The sequence below is a fragment of the Sander vitreus genome, chromosome 1, assembly GCF_031162955.1.
Source record: "Sander vitreus isolate 19-12246 chromosome 1, sanVit1, whole genome shotgun sequence".
NCBI lineage: Eukaryota > Metazoa > Chordata > Actinopteri > Perciformes > Percidae > Sander > Sander vitreus.
The window spans coordinates 15,777,462-15,799,013 of record NC_135855.1 but is presented as its reverse complement, the minus strand read 5'-3'; the positions used below and the strand labels follow the sequence as shown (position 1 = coordinate 15,799,013).

Here is a 21,552-nt window from a genome sequence, read left to right as displayed (position 1 = left end):
GTATAAAATCTACTTGTGAATATACATATTATTATTGCACCTGGGATGTTTTCACATTTCTCTTATTGCACACAGAAACCGTTATGTTTTTGCACACAGTTATTTTTTCACAGCTGTTATTGTAGGTGTGATATGCCCTTCCCACTTTAATGTCCTGTACAACAAGTCTAACAGCAGCTGGAAAGCAGCTGGAAAGAAGCTGTTGTGGAAGCGGGCCTTGTGGGTCGAGATGCTCTCTGGCCTGTGGTTTCTCAGGTTGTATCCTAAGACCTTCCACCTGAACATAGCATAGGCTGGAAGATGTTTGTCTTTGACGATGCGCTGTATCTGTAGCACTGCATGTAAAGTGTATTAATGGAGGGGAGGTTGGAGCCGATAATCCTCTCTGCAGTCTTGATGACCCGTTAAAGAAATTTCCTCTCAGCCAGTGTGTAAGGATGCTTTCAACGAGTCCTCTGTATGCCTGGGTGAGGGGCTGATACCTAAGCCCGGCCTTCTTTAGCTGTCTTGCTGTTGTACTACCGTAATGAAGTACAACCACTTTTGTGCTTTTTTCACTTGTTTTGACCCAGATCAGGTCTTCAGAGATATGAAGGCCAATGAACTTGTAGCTGTCAGTCAGATCCACTTCCATCCCCCTTGATGGTAAGAGGCTGCAGAGCAGGGGCTTTCCTCCTAAAGTCCAGAATCACTTCTTTTGTTTTGTCTATGTTAAGCACCAGGTCGTTGTCCTCCCCATAGAGGGTGATTTTGTGGACTAACTACCTATATAGTGATTCATCCCTCCCTTCCAAGGATGGTTGTATCATCAGCATACTTGATGATTATGTTATTGTCCTGGGTGGAGACACAGTCATATGTGTACAGGAAAAAGAGTTTGGGGCTGAGGCTGCAGCCCTGTGGGGTTCCTGTGTTGACTGTGAGCTTAGCAGAGACCTTGTTTCCCACCCTCAACACCTGTGGTCTGTCTACCAGAAATTCCAGGATCCACTTTCGGGTGGGTGTTGGAACTCCCAGGCCTTCCATTTCCAGTCAGCTTCAATGGTCTTAGTGTTAAAGGCAGAGCTGTAGTCCAGGAAGAGCAGGCGTGTGTGTGCATGTGTGCTGTAAGTGTTCAAGTATGGAGTGAAGTGCCAGGGCCACCGCGTCGTCCACTGACCTGTTGGGGCGGTAAGCAAACTGCAGAGGCTCCACAGGGTCCGTAACCACAGAATTGATGGAGTGGAGGATCAACTTATCCAGACACTTCATGGCCACTGGTGTGAGTGCCACAGCCCTAAAGTAGTTCATTTTAGTGGTGTGTAGGGTTTTAGGAACCGATACTGACAGATAATTTAAAAATGCATGGGACAGTTTCCTGCATGAGAAAGGTGTTAAAAAAGGCAGCGCACACCCCTGCCAGCTGTTCAGCACAGGCCTTGAGGACTCTCGGTGTCAAACCATCGGGTCCTGCAGCCTTTCAGGGGTTAACCTGCTTAAGGGCCCTGAGGACCTAAGGTGCATCTCACATTCCCTTACATTGCATCCCCGACTCCTCCACTTGCCTCCATTCCTCACGTCTTAGTCCATCCCACCGAGGAAGCACTGGAGAGACGCAAGACAATCATGGGAGGAGAGAGTGTGTTATTGTCCCTGTTGCAGCTTTCAAGTCTCTTGGGAGTATGTCTGCTAAGCAGCTCTGATGGACTTTTGGAGGTCATGTTGGTCATGCTTATACTCCATAGTGTTTTGTAATTTAAAAGCTGCACACCGGCTCCTGACCTTCATGCTTATGTCTGCTTTGAACCAGCGCTTCTGATTAGGGAACACACGAATAGTCCGGGAGGGGACACAGATGGAGGTGCAGCAGTACATGAAATCGCATGAGGTAAAATTCCAGTGAAATGTTATCCCATCAGCTCCTTCAACTTATGTATGATTCATCATAAAGCAGAATGTCGCCACCAGATCGGCACACAGAAAAAGAGTCACCCCAAATAGCAGCAGCACTCCTGGATCAAGCCAAGTCTCAGCGAAAGGACGCCACAGCTCCCAACATTCCATGTCGCTGTTTTCTCCTCCAGTCCATCAAGCTTTATCAAGACAGGCATTCAATGTCTGGCATTATGAAATTTTAGAAAATGATTAACCTTGACCACGCTGCCAAAAGTACCAATGCACTATCTTCAGAAACATAAGAATTTGTGGTATTATATTTGTACAAGATTACACAACTAGACTACAAACTGTAACTCCCACAGATTATGTTCAGTTTGTAATCGCTTGGCTCAATATTTATCTATTACCAACATCAAAACTGTTACATCACACCCTTTTTTACCAGGCTGAATGTGGGGCATTTTGTGTTGAATAGAAAGCTGTCTTCAGACACATCTTTTGCACTGCGTGAAAAAATGCTTTAAAAAATGTTTAAAACAATCTATGTTAAGATGACCTTAAGGGCCTCTAGCAGCAGTGTGAATTATTGACTCTTGTTTTGTTTAACATCACAAAACCCTGGAGGGAGGAGGTTGCAGTAGATACTGTAGATGGGTCAACAAAGTGATTTAGACATGGGAGACCATTGTTTATTTCCCATTTCCTGTTAATAGTCAGCATTGTCTTCTTTTAACCAGGACGACAATCATTTCCTAATCTTAATCAAATATGTCTTTAAAAAAAACAACTAAACCAAAATCCTAACCTTAAAGTAAGAATATTTAACTTTTTAAAGAAGAAATAACACACTAATTAAAAGTTGAATTCATAGCAAATTAAACACACCCATTGATCAATTCAATACACTAAGCAGTCTATTATGCTTCTCTGTGTTCTTTCAAAAAAATGTTTTTTAAATGATAAATGAGGAGTGACCCCGAAGAGATGAACAAGACTGTTTGTACCGACCCCAGTGGAGAGCTGGTATTCTATCATTCTGGAAGAAGAGAGAAAAAAAAAGCAGATTTGTCCAATGCTTATGTATCAATGGGGGCTATGGCCATCTCAGTGAAAGAAAATGAGTTTCATTTTGTTTTCTATTGTCCTTTTTAAAGTAAGTACAGTAGGTGTCAAAAGCCAGCCACCATAGTTTGCTCATGAATCTTTTGCCTCCATTAAAAAAACGGAACCTTCAATTCAAACTTGATATTTTCTTATTGCTCTAAAAAAACAGAAGATAGTTAAAAGTAAGCCAAGTGACTTAAAGAGGTAGTATAATAGCTGGACAGACTCGGTGCAAATATTAAATACATTTATAAGGCATAGTGTAGGCTAATAAATAATGAGAGAAAAAAACAGATGACATAAGTAAGTAAAGGACAGATGTTGAATCATTCCAGGAAATAGACTGCAAACTTATAATTGACATTATTTTATTTTTCATTGAATAGTTTCTAATTTTTTTCCCGTGCCTTCAGACCAAGATGTGAATCAGAAGGAACAAACAAATCCCCTGATTGCGTGTACAATTCTGTCATAAGAGAGAAACAAAGATAACTGGGGTCAATACATCTTATTAACCATCATTTGCTTAGCTGTTATGGCATTTATATACTGTTTAAAGAGGAAATATTCTTAATAAGCAACAATCTTTAACATATATTAATATCCTAATCTGAAACCAGCCTTAAACAAAAAGCTGTTCCCTGGGTCTGTGCATAAGGATGTTGGACAAGTGGCCAAAATAGAATGATGTTTGATCAAAAATCAATGCAAGCTGGCCTCTAGGAGACTGCTTAAAGACAGTGATAGACAACTCTGCGATCCACATCCTTCTTAACCATTTAGTTCTCTGTATACATGCTCTGTGTGACCTTCCAATTCACAGGTATTCAGATAGCTATAATGGTTGATCTCATTTGCTGCAAATCCAGTGTAAAATTCATTGTCTATAAAAATATTGAGATTTACTTGAACACAACCTTCTGACTATGTTATAATAAAAACTCCAGATGTCCGTTGCAGTTGCACAGTGGGATGTACTGTATAAATATTGTATAAAATAAGGCAGTCTTTTCAGTAGGATAAACCAGATACAAAAATGTCTGGGAGAAAAAAATTTCAAGTCCAAAATGTTTTCACATATTTCTGCTGTTGTTAAATGTCAAGCGGTTTACAGCATTAAACCAAGAGTAAGGGATTGTTGCATCAATGAACACACCTACACACACCCACACACACACCCACCCACACACCCACCCACACCCACACCCACACACACACACACACACACACACACACACACACGATGATCAACAATAACAGCTTATTCTACAATGCAACATCCCATCCCTGGACAAATCACTGAGACGTAGACATTTCTAATATTGTTTACAGTGCAATACAAAAGTGTTCATTCAAACTGGTACTGTACTTTTGATAAGAAAATAAAAATGTTTAATATGGTAATGCTTTATATGAATTTTTTTTGTCTTCATCAGCTTTGGCTTTTCTCTCTCTTTTTGAAATTCATTTTGTTCTTATTTATCAACTAATTCATTTATGAATTTTAATATAGAAAATATGGAACATCTAAGAAAAATTAACATACCAAATCATCTGTAATTAGTTACCTATGATCATGATGTTGAGGTTTTTGTCTCAGCAGTGGCCTAAAGTAAAGATCCATTCCCTGACCCAAAGAGTAAGCATCCCCCCCATATCTGTTATGACAGTTACGTGTCAACTTGGATGGGTTTTTGAAGGACACATAAAAATTTAGCACAAAAAACAAAAAACAAAAACAAGCAGTGGAGTGTTCTTTCATGGTGTGGCCTCCAGGGGCAGAATGAGCAGTCCTGGCTTGCTGCGAGCACAGGGATGGAGGTCAAAGGTGATTATATGGCCTGACATGGATTGGACAACTTCATATCCAGGCCACACTTCCACCCACTCCTCCAGTGTTGCTCGCTCCTTCAGTAAACAAGCAGTTTTTACTCAAACAGCAACTTCACAGGCAGTGCCCACGTGGTAATTAGGGGACGGATGCTTTGCCAGGAGGCCTGTTAGAACCCTCTCTCAGTCATGTCACTTGACCAGCTACACTGCGAATGCCTGAGAGGCACGAGAAGTTCATAAGGATGCTGTCCGTGTCTGTTTGTCACAGTTCTCATCTGACAGGGTTGTAAAGCCAGCAATGTTATTGCTGCAACTGTCTGTCAGGAAGTCCTTCTGTGGTTTCTGTATGGAAGGACATGTGGACGCTCGGCGTGCTACAGAAGCAAGAGAGTGAAGGCGAGGAGGCCTTTTGGCTGTCTGGGCTGGCAGGGAGAGAGACGCCCCAGCAGGAGAGAGGAGGGCTGCCCTGGACTGCAGAGTCCAAGGGCCAAACACTGCAGCGCCTACTCTGGAGGCGGTCGCAGGCTGTGCAGCTTCCTCTCATCCAGGCCTTTCCAGTACTTGAAGTTGTTGTCCAAGTGCTGCATAAGATTGGGGAGGTCTGCAAAAGCTGGAGAGACAACAAAAGAAGTTGAAGCTCCATATCAGATTTTAACAGTTTGTTTTTAATGACCGTGTGATGTTTTTCAAACCAATGCCACTATCTCATTAATACATTTTTGTGAAAGTAGGTTAATCCCTTTCTAATGATGGTATTACTTTAATTGCTAATTTGATAGCCGTATTTAACAACATAGGGACGTTTCTCATTTCTTTTGAAGATTTCTAACCATTATATTCATGCCATTTATAATCGTCTTCTTTAGTGATAAGATAATTGTCAACTGTGTGTGTTATTGTGTGTTTGTCTATGCTACTGTTGTACACTGGTCTAAAAAAAAATAGATCAACTAAGTAACAACTAATGCTGTATCTCTCGTGTTTGCGTCATGCTGTGCAGTCTTACCATCCCATGCATCAAACATGTCCGTAATGAAGTAGTCTATGAAGGAAATCTGGGACTTTGGGATGCTACACGTGTTTCTGTCAAACACAGGCATAACCACTGGTAGACCTTGTCTCTTCTCCTCATCCGTCTGCACCAGAGAAGACAGCACAAGTGATCATCACATACAATAAATACATTAATTACAAAAGAAACAAAAGCAAATCCTGCTGGATCCATATCCCCGCACCATCAACACTGTGCTATTTTTTTCTAATTACCTGTGCAAAATACTCCTCTGAGATGCGTCCGGCCCATTCTATACAGAGCTCCTGAGGCCTGCATGGATTGGAGATGTCTGCACACTTAATCAGCATCCGCTTGACGAGGATGCGATTCTCTGGGGATGTCAGAATGCTTTTGACAGATTCCTCATCATTGTTTCCCTAAAAATGAAACAGAAGCAGACCATTAGCACAAAGACAACTGAAAGTATACGTATTAGTGACAATAGATAGCCCTTTGTAGCACACACAGCAGCTGAACGTGTTTAAAAATAACTGACTATTCATAAACCAAACCGGGACGATGAAATATGGCACCGACAGCTGATAAAAGTTTTCTTTATGGAGAAGGAGAGTCTGTATTCAGCACGTGTTCATTATGAGCTCTTGTAACACTAACATGTAAAACAGTACAGCATGGTTTGTGCAGTCAGATGATTTGCAGCCTACTGTATGTTTCAAGATTGGATTCACTGACAAGTATGTTAAGCTGAAGTACAGACGGTCTATTTTGCTAAGCCGAGATGAGTGAGGTCTCTGTTTTATTTAAGCCTCAAGGTTAACTAAATTAAAGTATATGTGAAACAAAGGCCTAAATTTAAACTCCAAACCAAAACGTTTTGAATGTTCTGGAAGCTGTACTCAGTATTATAACTCAGTGAAAAATCGCCTCGTATCGACATCAAATAATTTATTCGGATGATTCCTGCCTTTAAAAGGGCAAGACAACTTTTAAATGTCTGTGTTGAGCATTCCACATACAGATGAGAAATATGGTACCAAGTTGTAAAATTCTCTCCCCACAAAGATATCTGTGCCCAGGCAACAACAGGTCACAAGTCCTCTGAACCAGTATCATCATCTCTCAAGCTCTAAAACTATTGTTGCTTGCATACTGCTCGACTGAGAATGATTCTGCGACAGTGTGTGACAGAACGAGATTACAATAGTTGTGTTTATCTAGTGTCTGAATGCTCCCGTGTCCTTCCTGCTGTGACACACAACACTGATCTATTTAGAAAGAAATGCTAAAATTAGAATTTCTACACAGGTATGAAATATAAAACAAATGTGAAAAAGTGTTTCAGCATTTTTAATCTCACCCCATTCTCCTCCAGAGCAGCCAGTGGCTTGTTGATGCTGTTGACAAATTTGTTCACATGTTCAAAGTGTTTGGTCATCTCAGTTGCGAGCACCATATCAATGATGGCCTGTCGTAGTGTTCGATATTCATTCCTAGAGAGAGAGAGAGAGAGAGAGAGAGAGAGAGAGAGAGAGAGAGAGAGAGAGATCAGATGTAGGAGGGGAGGCAGGGAGAGGAGAAAAAGAGAAAACAGAGAGAGTGAGATGACAGTGTGGTAAAAGCATGGAAACCCGTGTGAACAGTTTTCCCCTTCTGACTGCAGTGACAGTGGCGATGAATGGATGCTTTGTTCACCTTCCCCCTCTGAGAGGGCCAGCACATGTGAGCTATTCTGCTTTGGGACTCAAATCACATTACTACCCTGCCGCTGTCAACACACACAAACACACAAACACACAGTGTTGCTTTCATCAGCACATACGCAGACTTATCCCCTTATGATACTTCAGGTAATGCATAAAAGTCAGCAAGTTCATCTAATTCGGAACAAATTAAAAGGAATAGTACAACCCTTGTGTCAGTAAAAACTGTTAGAGTAGCTCTTTTGGAGACACTGAGGTAAATATCGATCTTTTATACAAACACACTTATTTGATTGCTGGTTGGATTAGAGTACTTGAGGTCTTCGTATTGATGGGTTTTTTTTCAGGACTTGTAGCTACATACTTCTAGATCCACTAAACTTCAATAGTTTGGGAGAATGGCTAAATGACCTATTCCTTGCGTAATGACTCTCCTACCTTTCAATGTTTTTAAAGATGTTGCACTTATCATCTCTTGTAGTGATCTGGAAGGCCAGTGCTGCATGGTGGCTCTCTAGCACGGCAGTGTCATTGTAGAGGATGGCCAGCTCACTTCCTGCGTTGCAAAGGAAGCTGTTGGTGCGGCCTGGGTGGTCCACGTCGTGCACAGTTGCCGCAATCAGGGCAGCCACCTCATCAATGGGATCTAAACTTTGCTGTTGGGGCAGATTGGACAGATTGTTGGGCAAGGAAAAGTCTAGTATATTACCACCTTGGTCTATAGTTCTGAATGATGAACTGGGCCAAAAGCTAGCACAGTATAACCTTATACTACATTCACGAGACATGTCACATCCGGCTATCAACACAGGGTTAGCCCTAACCCTAAAGCTGCATCTACAAGGGATCCTAAGGTTTCCCATGATACCAAACACATGCATCCGACGTAAAATATTGTACATATTTCTAACGTCACTCAATATACTGTATGCAAGCAATTATACAGCTATAATGAAGCACTAGATCGAGCAAATAGAGAATTCATGTTGTTGAATGTGCGTAGAACACCGTAGTTTTTTTAAATCTAAGTTTGAACCTACTTTTAAAGTTGTCCAGAAATAGTTCATAATTTAATTAATTAAAAAGAAAATAAATGAAAAAGTATAGAAAACGTAAAGTAAAAAGTAAAGTTTCTACAATAATTTATAACAACATAACAGACCTGCTAACCTGTCTGTAGATTTCCAGGGATTCATTAACCTTGGGTGATGTAACATCACAGTTCACTAGCTAAGCCAATAAAAGATCACTCCACTGAGATCAGAAATAGACAGTTTGGTAATCAGCTTAGCCAGTGCACAGCCTCAACTAGTTACTGAGCCACTGACACACTTGGGCCGAAACCATGACTCTCTTCAATAACATAGAATCAGACGGGACACTGACACTCTGAGCCGAGAGCTGCGCTTGATAGTATTAAAATCCCAACATCTAGATACTTTAGCTGTTTGGACCCAACAGCAAAGCTGTGGCAAACTTGTAAACTAAAGGATGGCAGCCTTTAACACACACTAATGCTAAAATCAATATGTTGACTTTGAGGACCATCCATGTAGTTTCACATCTAATCATGAACTACCAGTGCGGTCACCTTGTTTTTCTCTCAAATACAGAACATTCAATAATTTAGGAAGAATTAGTTTTTTTTGTATGTAGCATTGACTTTGACAGTTGTTAACAGCACTCCATGGGCAGTGTGGCTTTAAGGCTAAAACTAAAAGGCATGTATAGAAGTGAGTATTTTTGCAGCATACTGACAAACCAAACAGAGAAACAAAGCAGGAAACATTTAATTTGTCGCTTGTTGGGAATTATTAGGATTGGTATCATACCGATCACACTATAAAAACTGTAACAACAGAGCTTACACTGCCACTTTAATGATATATTTCAATAAATAACAGCTCAGTGACCCAAGTTTCTGACAAAAGCTAATAATCTATCTATGAATCGGGATATCTGTACTGCACATGAGGATATCTGTACTGAATCGGGATATCTGTACTGCACGTGTGTCCCCACACGTGCAGTACAGCAAAGGCACATGCGCAGCGAGGGCGAGTAGTTGCTGAATCCCTACAATTCTCATTGATTGCGGTTCACCGTTTACAGGTGTCTTGCCAAAAACTGATCATCTGCCATAAACTAATTACCGTCTACTTGCAAATGATGAAATGGGGGACACGCTGAATCTCTAGATGAGCTGCAGCGAAGCCGCCACTGACTGAGCCGCGCTGCAACATGTGTTTACAGGTTGGGGCTCTCCAGCACGTTGTTTTGTTGCGCACATTTTTCCGGCCGTTCTGTGCACTGCTCAGCCGGGTTCCCTGCTTCTACCGCCCAGGCCACATTGCCTAAAACTACCATGATGTGTGACTGCTACACGAAAAAAGTGGACACGTTGAATCTCCACATGAGCCACAGCCGAACCGCGACCGATTGAACCTGCGACATTTATAAAAGGTGAGTTTTATAAAAAACAAATTACAAAAAAAACACATTCACTAGGCGCTTTACAAAACCGCCTGTGACTGCACAGTGCAAGTTCTGCTTTCAAATGTTTAGTTAAAGTAAAACGCGAGGCATTATCAGCACAATGTACTTCAAGGTGGAGATTTTCAACTCTAATATAATGCTGGATAGTTTAATGCATCATATTTTAATTGTGGTATTTTGTGAGTAGAATCTGAATCTGCAACGTTCTCTGTCAGGTAAATGTATGTTTTCCTGCCAAGAACAAGTACACAGTAAGTCAGCAGCATAGGCCTACAGTTGCATGTTAAGTGCTTTGGGGGCCTTCTGTAAGTTATTTCGGAGTACATAATTTCTGGAGAAAGCTGCAAGCAGCAATACAGGAGGCACAGCAATCAACCCATTCCAAAAAGGCATGTTTTGAACAGGCACTGCACTAGTGGGTAATAAAGATGCAACTAACAATAGTCAATAGTTTTCTCAATTAATGAATTAACCTAAATAAGACAGATCACTACATCCTGGGAACCCAAGGAGATGTCTAAACCCAAATATGTTTATTTGGTATCACATAAGACAAAGAAAGGCACATTTCTTTTTTCTTTCACATTTTTTGTTGAAAAATTATATTATAATTTTATATATATATATATATATATATATATATATATATATATATATATATATATATATATATATATATATATATATATATATATAAAAATCAACAAACCGTGACTTTAGTCTACGCTATGGACCAGCAGCAAAATTCAAAAAGCAAAACTCATTGTATGTTTTGCAAGTTTATTTGTTAAATTACCTTGACCCTCTCCTTGCAGAGAAAATACGCCGTTGCGTGCAGGACATCAGCTGCATGAGAAGAGTTGTGGTAGGAGTTACTGGAGTGGTAGTTAGCTTCAATCACTTGTAGCCAGGAGCGCAATGTGGCCTCAGGGCAGTTTAGGAACTCGCAGACCCCAAATCGGGAGAAGATCTTCATGCCCAAGTAGGTCAAAGGCCTGCGGAAGGATTCAGTATGGTAGTTTAACATAAACTCTCATCCAAAGCTTTTATTTTTTAAATTAGACACAGTTCCTCTAGTAGCCCTTAACTGTGTTATTGCCTCACCGTCTCATGGTTGCAGCCTCCAAGTTGACAATGTCAAAGTCCCAAGACTCCTCATTCTCCATGGTTTGGGCAATACGAGGTGGGATGTCATTTAAAGACAGAGGAGTTGTCAAGTGACTGGGGATATGGTGGGGCTCTGTGAGCAAAGGAAGACCCAAGAAAGAAGGCATTCAGATAAAGAGAGCTGGAAAATAAATATAACTCTAAAACGTAGCACAGCACTTCATATCATATTTTTTGAATTCTTCATGTAAACTTACGTTTTGTGGCTAATATGTATTCATTTCCTGACAATCTGCGTAAACCATCCTGTGAACAAGAAAGAAAGAATGTGTCAGGGACTGATGTAGCAAGTGTAACAAACTGACTGCATCATTAAGCGGCTAGGAGCATCAACACAGACACAAACATCAGCTTGGACTTCAGAGTAAAGAAAGCTGGGTGAGACCATTCATGTTGCTGTGATTTGCACATCATGTGTATCAACTAACACAAATGATTCATTCACCTACAAAACAAGACGAATGTTACCCAGGTTAAGCCGCAAGTCAGGGGGAATTTCCATCAGAAAAAAAAGATTACAAAAACTCACGTTTTGAACACCTCAGAGCACCAGGATTATCTGGAAAGATTAAGGTTTACATCCAACTAAATTGTCATTTTAGTTTGTTTTTTAACATTTCTAAAGAAGCCTAAAAGCCTTAAACCATGACTAGTATGTCAATAGCTCATTTTCAAATAATTTCTCCTGCAAAGAGAACAATAATATCTGTGTTTATCATAAGTCAAGGTGACAGAATGTCTTGTTGCTGCATTTTGAAAAAGTTGCAGAAGTAAATGCATTTTGACTGAGGCAAGAGTGTAACAAATTACAACATTATAATAAATAGGACGCGGAAACAAAGACAGCTTTTCCATATTAACACTTTTATGAGTGTTCTTTCATCTGTGCTATGAAACAAAATTTTGTAGGCAATGTTATGTTGACATCTCATGTCCCCCCCCCACTAGCAGACAGAGGGAGTGGAGGGATGAGGCAGCCAAGCTGAGCTTATTAATGAAACCAATATGCAGTTTAGAAAATCATTACCATATTTATGAACTTTAATAGTTCTGTCAGAAATGACACCATGATAATTTATGTACACGTGTCAGATAATCTACCGTAAATTATTCCATTATGACATTTGTCTTCCTCTGGGCAGTGCTGCATGCTGCATGCTGTGATAGCAATTGGGGCTCATCTGTGGGGTAACAGTTTGTCACCCAAATAATCAAACACTGCTTCTCAGTGGTTAGAAGTATAATGATCCGGCTCTTGACTGTGATTTGTATCCGCTGTGGATAATAGACTTTGTGTTGGAAAATTAAATTGGGAAAGTAAAGATTGATCAAACTATTTTTAGCCACACTTGATGGATAAATCGACTGTCCAGACATAAATATTTTAAGAACTATTGGATAGATTGCCATGAAATTTTGTACAGCCATTTATGCCCCCCAGATAATGAATCCTAATGACAACGGTGATCACATGACTTTTCTTTAGCGCCAGCTGACATTTGTGGTTTTGAGTGAAATGTCTCAATATTGCATGAAATCTGGTACAGACATTCCAGTTATTCACGGGGTGAACTGTTGCCCCCTTACCCATTTTTCTAGTGCCATTATCAGATAAAAAAAATAAATTGTAAAATAGACCAGACCAGCATTGCATCATCAAGCGCCAATCGACAAGGCCTCGCCCCCTTTCGGGGGTAAAAATTGCGCTGTCACATACAGAGAGAAACAGTAAAATGCCAAAAAGCTGTTTAGTGGGTTAACCAAGGCTTTCACACTAAGATTTGAGGCTCATAAGATACGTGAATATTCATTGTCAGTGTGGTAAATCACTAAATGAAGCTGGTGACAGTTACTACTGATGGATAGCTAGCAAGACATTTGTGGACTAGGGCGGAGAACATGGAACGCTACTACACAAGTGAACCCAGTGAAAGGCACTGTTCGAATTACGGGGGGTACTGGGGGGGGGGGGGTCTGACCCCCCTAGATGAGATTTGGACCCTCCCAAAAGGGAGGAAAATAATAGTTTGGGGGGTATTGAAAAACGGTGTAGGTAGGAGAGACAGCGGGACGCGACCATGGATGTTTTAAGAGAAGGAGAAAGATGCCGCTGAGCTGGCCTGGCCCTGGGCAAGCCAGCCTTCTTTGAGAATTCTTTATCGATCTTCCGCCCTCCCTTAGTAGATTCTTTTCTTTTTTTTTTTTACTTCAAATATAGGCTACCTAAGTAATAATTCAAATTTAATATAAATTCCCGTAGTGAGTTTGTAATTATTTGGCTAAAGATTTATATTTCTTACTATCTACCTTGCTGACACAACCACTAAGCTTTATGCAAATTATTGCATAATGATGTCATAAATATGCAAATGAGCATATGATGTCATCTATAAAAATAGAAATAGCGGTACCCCCTTGAAAGCTCACGGTATAATTCGAACACTGGTGAAAGGGGTTACGTGAATAAAATTGTGGGACCAATGGATACTTCGAAACCCAACATCTAAGCTAACCAAAAAACAACTACTAGTTCAGTGTTTCAATATCCGCAGTCACAGACTTATATCACAGCTAGACGAGGTACAACAAAGATGCTACGGGGAGAGCCAGGATGCAAGGTCCGACGTTGGGTACCAAGCCCCAGAACAGACAGGCTTAACACAAGGGCAACTGACCTGAGAGAGATGAGCATAAGTAAGCTGGATACCTGGTCGATTACCAAGGCTAAGAGAAAGAGTACCCTCTGAAAGTCTGCTAGAAGATGTGAATCCCTACCGAGAACATCATCCACACCTACTGGGTTAAGAAGCTGACTGCACTCCATGCAATCCCACTGCTGAGAGATGGGACCCACCCAGAATGGTTAACCCAAGCCCGGACAATCCTGATCATGAAGGACCCTCAAAAGGAGCAACTCCCTCCAATTAGTCAGGCATCATTACAGCTAAGATGAGTAGGCACATGGCCCAATACATGAACAGTGCACAGATAGGAATTGGCAGAGATTGCAAGAACAGACAGACTAACCTGTGCACTGCCTGGATCGATTACAAGAAAGCCTATGACTCAATGCCGCACCCATGGATGCTGGAATGCTTGGAGCTGTATAACATCAACAGGACACTTAAGAACTTTTATCAATAACTCAATGGAAGACGCTGTGGAAGACAACTATAGAGGCCAACATCAAGCCAATCGCACAAGTTAACATCAAGTGTGGCATATACCAAGGTCATTTTCTGTCCCCACTGCTGTTTTGCATAGGGCTGAACCCCCTCAGTCAGATTATCACTAAGAGTGGCTACAGATACCGGTTCCGAAGTGGAGTGACTATCCGCCACCTTCTCTACTTAGATGACATTAAGCTGTATGCCAGGAATGAGCGTGACATTGACTCACTGATCCACATCACAAGGCTCTACAGCAATGATACTGGAATATCATTCAGATTAGATAAATGTGGTCGGATGGTATCAAAGAGAGGTAAGACGGTCACAACTGAAGGGGTGGAACTACCAGGAGACAACATAGCCGATGTTCAGGACAGCTAAAAATACCTTGGAATACCACAGGCAAATGGAATCCATGAGGAGGCTGCAAGGCAGTCAGCCACAGCCAAGGACCTACACAGGGTAAGGCAGGTCCTGAAGAGCCAGCTGAATGGCAGGAACAAGGTCAGAGCCATCAACACATATGCACTGCCAGTCAGTAGATAGCCAGCTGGTATTATAACCTGGCCAAAGGAAGAGATAGAAGCCACTGATATCAAGACAAGAAAGCTCCTCACAATGCATGGAGGGTTTCACCCCAAGTCTAGCACCCTGAGACTATACACCAAGCAGAAAGAGGGTGGCTGAGGACATGTGAGCATCAGAGCCACTATCCAGGATGAAAGAACAAAGATCCAGGAGTACATCAGAAAGATGGCCCCAAGTGATGACCTGCTAAGTGAATATATCAGGCAGCAGAAACCCGGTGATGAGGAGGCAAGGGGAGAGGAGGAAACATCATGGAGGACAAGCCCCTGCATGGCATGGACCACCAACAGATAGAAGTGGCTGATATTGAGAAATCATACCAGTAGCTGGAAAAGGCTGGTCTGAAAGATAGCACAGAGGCACTAATCATGGCAGCACAAGAACAAGCTCTGAGCACAAGATCAATAGAGGCCAGGCTCTACCATACCAGACAGGACCCCCAGGTGCAGGCTGTGTAAAGATTCCCCTGAGACAGTCCAGCACATAACAGCAGGTAAAATGCAGACAGGTACAGCATAACTGGAATGCCATAACCAAGTGGCTGGCAGAGTGTACAGGAACATCTGTGCCGAGCATGGGCTGGAAGTCCCAAGGTCAAAGTGGGAGGCACCTCCAAAGGTGGCAGAGAATGACAGAGCTAAGATCTTGTGGGACTTCCAGATCCAGACTGATAAAATGGTGATAGCTAACCAACCGGACATCGTGGTGTTCGACAAACAGCAGAAGAAGGTAGTTGTGATAGATGTAGCAATCCCAAGCAACATCAAGAAGAAGGAACATAAGAAGTGTGTGTGTGTGTGTGTGTGTATATATATATATATATATATATATATATATATATATATATATATATATATATATATATATATATATATATATATATATATATATATATATATATATATATATATATATAGCGTTGCAGAGTGAAATGTTTACTTCACAAGTGAAAAAGGAAGAGGAGACTGGCTCATTTTTGACCTGAGCATTGTCTCATGGTGTTGCCTCTGTACACACTGGTTATTTTAAGACTTTCTCCCCAGAAAGATGACAGCTCTTCTCTTAATGTTCACTGGGTCTTCTGAGTTAAGACTCAGCACACCTCACCTCAACAAACGCATACAAATACATATGCAACCAGGCACGTCATAAACCAATATGATCGTAAATAAATAAATAACGATCCAAACCTGAACTCACACCTCATGGTTTTCCGGTTTCATCAGCCTTTATCACTTATGCAGAACAAATCCTTCTGGGGAAAGACCATGCAAATTACCTCTCTGCCTCTGTGTATCCAGAGTGTACATGTATAAGTAAAGCCATGCTTATTCATCTGATCCAAAGAACAGGATGTTTCCAGGCCTGTTGAGTCGAGAGGAAGAGGTTCATGTGAGTGTGACTGTGTGCATGTGTGCAGAGAGAGAGAGGGGGGGGGGGAAGAAAGAGAGGGCGGGGTGGGCTTTCCTCTCCAGCCTACAGGAGCACAAAGGACAATCTAACACTTCCTCTGGGGTTGTTGCCAAGACTGCCAACTTGGCACTCTTTCTACTTCTGTACTTCACCATTTCTGTCTGTTAATCTCTATCTCCCCCAAATATGAACAGAAATACACACACACACACACACACACACACACACACACACACACACACATTCATTTAACACCTTATGGACTATGTGTATGTACACATGCGTGTTATCACTGTGGAATTCTGCAAACGCTCTGACGTGTGTTATCATATGGGAGTCGATTCATTTGTAGCGGAAGGAAGCTGTTTGGGTGTTTCAGACTTTGCGAAGGACCCTTGTGCTCTACAGGGCCTGCTGCTTACTGTCATCAGCCCCCCCACGAGATCATTCGTATGGGGGTCTTCATCCTTGGTGCCGAACTGTGGGGAGTAGAGCTCAGTTGTCCTCAGGATCTCAAGTACCCGATCCAAGGCCTCTGCCACAGGCATAGGGCTGCTTTCCTGCGCTGCATTGATGATGTTGATTACCTGGACGACAAAATAAGTAAGGTTGTATTTATTTGTAAAGCACTTTTTAAAAAACAACAATGATAAGCAAACAAAAAATGTTATAATATTTAATAAAATACATTTACTGGACCAGAATAAAATAGGCAAAGCAAGTTATGATTACATAACATAAGAAATAACAATTCAGGTAAAATCAGGGTGAGTTTCAAATAGATATGGATTCAGCCACTTTATTCAAAGCCTCTGTTCCCTAACTGAAAAGGTGTTGTCTCCTATAAGCATACACACTTGCAGGGGGCAAATATAGCAAGGGCCACGCCATTAAAAGGCCCTAAAATGAATCAGTAAGATGTTAAAATCAATCCTGAAACACATCACATGGAGAGGGAGGGGGGGGCGCCGTTCATCGGCATGTACTTTGCTGCAGTAACACAGATACGGGCTTGTGTATGCTTCAAGTTCATAGTGTGAGCGTTAACACTGGAGCGGGCGGGAGAAGGCGACGCTCCAACATTTAAAAAATCCGCTCTGCGCTCCATCCAAAATTCTCCTACTCACGCTCTTGCTCGCTCGGCCTCTGCTCACATGCTCTGATGGGAGCCAGTGTAAATAGGTTATGCTCATTCACTTTCTTGCCAAATTTGGTTAAGAAGATCAATACCTCTCATATCTGTCCGTTATTATGAAGCTACAGTGGGGAGACGGTTAGTATAGCATAAACCTTTGGCTGTGTTCAAAAGTTTTAAAAAATCCACCTACCAGAACCTCTTAAGCTCAGTAATTTAAAACGTCCGTTTAATACGTACAAAAACGAAAATGTAAAAATGACAATCTGTGGTTTGTCACTATGACATTGCGAGGCAACCACCAGAAAGTTGCTGCTCCAAGCCAAGAAATATTCCAGCACATAACCCCATGTAAAACCACAAATAGTAGTTTTTATACTTTCGAGTAAACAAATGAGATATGACATGCTAGTTAGTGGGGTTTAAAGGTGCTTGTAGGTAACGTTTTGACAGAACCAGGATAACAGTTTCCACCTGTTTCCAGTCTTTGTGCTAAACTGAGCTAACCATCTGGTGGTTGTAGCCTTCGATTCAATGGATTAAACAGATTTAATTGATTAACAGATATGATAAACTGTTATTTCAAAATAAAAGCCAGTTGCAGTAATCTAGGCTTGAGATAAAAGCATATAAGTTTGTCTTGAACATTAATAAAAATATCTTATTTCTAAAATATTGGGTATGGCAAGGTCAGTATAAACACACAGCAGAACACACACACACACACACACACACACACACACACACACACACACACACACCCCCCCCCCCCTTCTGGAGAGATGCCTAAAGGAACTAACTACACAGTCAAAAGATACAGCAGTGTAACTGCAGTGTGTCATATGACCCATCCCTGGGGACTGTTTTTTTGTTGGTTTTTGCTGTTCTGTTTGAATTATACGGCTAAATTAGTTTGATAATGAGATTAGTATCGTTACTGTAGTTACTTTGAGTTCCTGTTAGTGCTTTTGTTTTGAAGGTACTGGGCAGCCTGAGCCACCAAGTGAAGTTTACATATATGGGTAAGCAGGGATAGTAGCAGGTAGGAGGGCTTATGGTGTTTTTACCAGGGCAGGAGAGGCACCATTGTTCTTTCTTTGTTTGTTTGCTTGCAAAGAAATGGTTAAATAAACCTCACAAAAACGCTATGCTTGCCTGGACAATTAGCGTTTTTATTCCCTGTGTAAGATTCATTCCTTCGGTGCTTCAGTGCCTATTTGTTTTTTGTTTGTTTTTGTTTAGTCTGAGGACAAATCGCCACTACGCAGACTATCGAGGCTGCAGACTACATAATGCTTATGCACAACGCTTTATGATGCTTTCCTGTCTCGTGCATGAATGTAGCATTTTATCATCTCCTTTCGACATGGTATGCATGGCCTCTAGCCTGGGTGCTACTAGCTGTACAAGAAGTGCTCAAGGCGATTGTGGCAGCTCAGTCATGAGATACAAAACATCAGTACACAGTGCTAATCATATGATGAAGACTAGGAGGGATGACGGGGAGGGAGATGAACCCACCTTAGTGATGGGAGCTTCTATAGTCATGGAGTGGATTCGGGCCATTGAGGAGTGCCTTCGCTGTGAGCTCCCTGGCAGGATGAAGAAGAAAAAAAATACATCCCAATATTGTCATTCAACAACAAATTAAGCTGCAGTTTTCCGTCTAATGAGTGTGTTTGCATGTGTATGTCCAATCAACACTTGATGCAAACAAACAACTGGGAAAGTTTCCATCGTGTATCTCTCCCTTTCCTCTCACCATCGCTCCCCCGAGACGTTGTGGATCTTACGTCCAGAGAGCCTTTCCTCCGGTCTTTGTGCTTACTGGATTGGATGTCTGGGGAGAAGAAAATACTTTACATTAACACGCACACACCAGGGGTGTTTCTAGGACTTGAGGAGGTTCGGGGCTTAGCCCAGATCCATTAAAACAAACTGAATGTAATGTACGCAGAGCAGATCACAAAAACGGTGTTTGGCTTGCCCAGCTTGTAAATAGCCAATGCATGTTCATTTCAGGTGCCCAGTCTGTGGAAGTTAGTTAGATGGCACAAACATTTGGCCTAATCACAGCTGGTCTGGCAACTCAAAGGCAAAGGTTTTGTTTCCAGATGTGTGGGGCCACATATGATGTGAGGGGTCTGGGGGTCCTCTCCCCGAAAATTTTGAGCATTAAACACTTAATTTCCTGCATTCTGTTGAATTGTTATGCACCTATTTCTACATTTTTCTGCATCAATTTATGCTGGAAATATGTTTGTTTATGTAAAGGGAAAAACAATTCTAAATATAAAAACATAATGGAATATAATGCAGTAAGGCTCTCAGGCATTACATTTCTATTCAAATATTTATTCTCCTGTAGATTAACTTTTCTCATTTAATGTGATCTCTGCTGAGTCAACACACATGTAGGCATAATCTACTCCTCTCGCCTCTTTTGCGTCTTTTGTTGATGAAGTTACCTCTTTAAATGTGCATGTGGCACTTATTCTTATGAATGATACATGCATTAATTTGAATTCATTAATAAATCCCTGGACTGTAACATTTCAGATGTGTTTCAGCAAGATTTCTGCTCATGTTCAAAAATTCTGCACATTCAAAATGTAACTCATCCCATCTGTGTTCTCTGGCTTTGGAGGAGTTGTGATATTTTGTGAAAAATAAAGTTATATTATTATAAGAATAAAGTCATAATATTTCAGGAAATAATCCACCTGCAACATAGCCGCTGTGCATTACGTTATTGCTCTGCTGATATGGTAGGCTAGATCTCCGACCTTCTGACAGACACAGAGCCCCGTTTGAGACTCTGGTCTCTGAATGAGACAAAGTTTAGGGAAGCGGCTGAACACTGCTTCACATCGGAGGTGGAAAACTGAAACTACGACAGAAATACATGGTAGCACATCTGTCGCAGAATGCCCGCAGCTGAGCGTGTCCATTATGGCTGCCTGAGGCTGCACAGACCACGGAAGCTCTATTTTTACAGAGAGAGTGGACACAAAGCAACGGACGGGTCTGCTTCAGAGCTCTGTGTGTTTGAGCCTGAACCATAGACTGTGAACGTCACGAGAACCTCAAACAAAAAGTAGCAATATTATTGCGCACCTAAACTATTTTGTTGCCTACATTAAAAATGACATTCAGGGCTACCGTCAAAACATTTCGGGCTGAATGACGTGGCGACGCCAATGGCACACATATACAGTTCAAGTTTAGTGACAAGGCTGAGTTTGGCTCCCCATCACAATATCCTTGGCAAGAGGGGAGAATTTAGCAGTCAGTTTTTGATCACTATAACTCGACTTACTGATTCTGTGGTTACTTACAAGTTTAGTTTAGTTTAGAGGTTTTAATCCTGTAACATTTTAATAATGGCTCTAAGTTGGGAACAAAAAGTGCAAAAGTGAGACTAAAGACTTGCCCAACAAAGTGAAATGTAATAATTTACGTCATATCAAACATTCTCCAGATAAAAAGAAGCTACTGGAAATCCTCGTCAAGTCAACCTCACAGGTCAAATCAATAGATACAAAATAGTAGACATTATAATCTATTTTATTTAAATTGTCATGTCTGTCGAAGGCATTTAGGAGAGGGCTGGTGTTATTCTGTACTTTTCTTATTTTCAACAAATCCCATAGAATGGAATAGAATAGAATGCCTTTTATTGTCACTATACACATGTACAATGAGATTAAAAGCAACTCCTTTTCCAGTGCCAACATGTACATAAAAAAAATAACAAAACAAAACAAAAAAATGTAACAACATGGAATAAAATAAGTAGTGCAGTAAATAGTATAAAAAGATCAAACCCAACGATAGTCCATCTCTAAATACTTTCTGACTTCCACATGGCACTCAACCTGGATTTTTACTGATATCAGGGTTTTGTGAAGACAAAGTTTAAAGTGATAGAAAGACAGAAGTGGACGGGTGTTTGTAGAGGTGTTTGAGAAGTGTTTTTTTGTCTAAGTAGCCATGTAAAATGGACATGTATTTATTTTTTGTTGCAATTTCAAAATGCACTTTAAATGTTAA

General features: G+C 41.1%; 1 protein-coding gene across 1 annotated transcript in view; it reads right to left on the bottom strand.

The window, feature by feature from the left end:
* Positions 1–3,333: 3,333 nt before the first annotated feature.
* pde8a (phosphodiesterase 8A) overlaps positions 3,334–21,552 on the bottom strand; it is a 48,054-nt gene continuing 29,835 nt past the window's right edge. The window contains exons 12-22 of the mRNA XM_078244037.1: positions 19,262–19,339; positions 19,021–19,091; positions 16,787–16,951; positions 11,391–11,439; positions 11,131–11,266; positions 10,823–11,021; positions 7,969–8,186; positions 7,188–7,320; positions 6,082–6,246; positions 5,822–5,951; positions 3,334–5,425 (exon numbers count right to left, since the gene is read on the bottom strand). Coding sequence (XP_078100163.1) covers positions 5,319–5,425; positions 5,822–5,951; positions 6,082–6,246; positions 7,188–7,320; positions 7,969–8,186; positions 10,823–11,021; positions 11,131–11,266; positions 11,391–11,439; positions 16,787–16,951; positions 19,021–19,091; positions 19,262–19,339 — 1,451 coding nt within the window. The 3' untranslated portion in view covers positions 3,334–5,318. The remainder of the gene's footprint in view (positions 5,426–5,821; positions 5,952–6,081; positions 6,247–7,187; positions 7,321–7,968; positions 8,187–10,822; positions 11,022–11,130; positions 11,267–11,390; positions 11,440–16,786; positions 16,952–19,020; positions 19,092–19,261; positions 19,340–21,552) is intronic.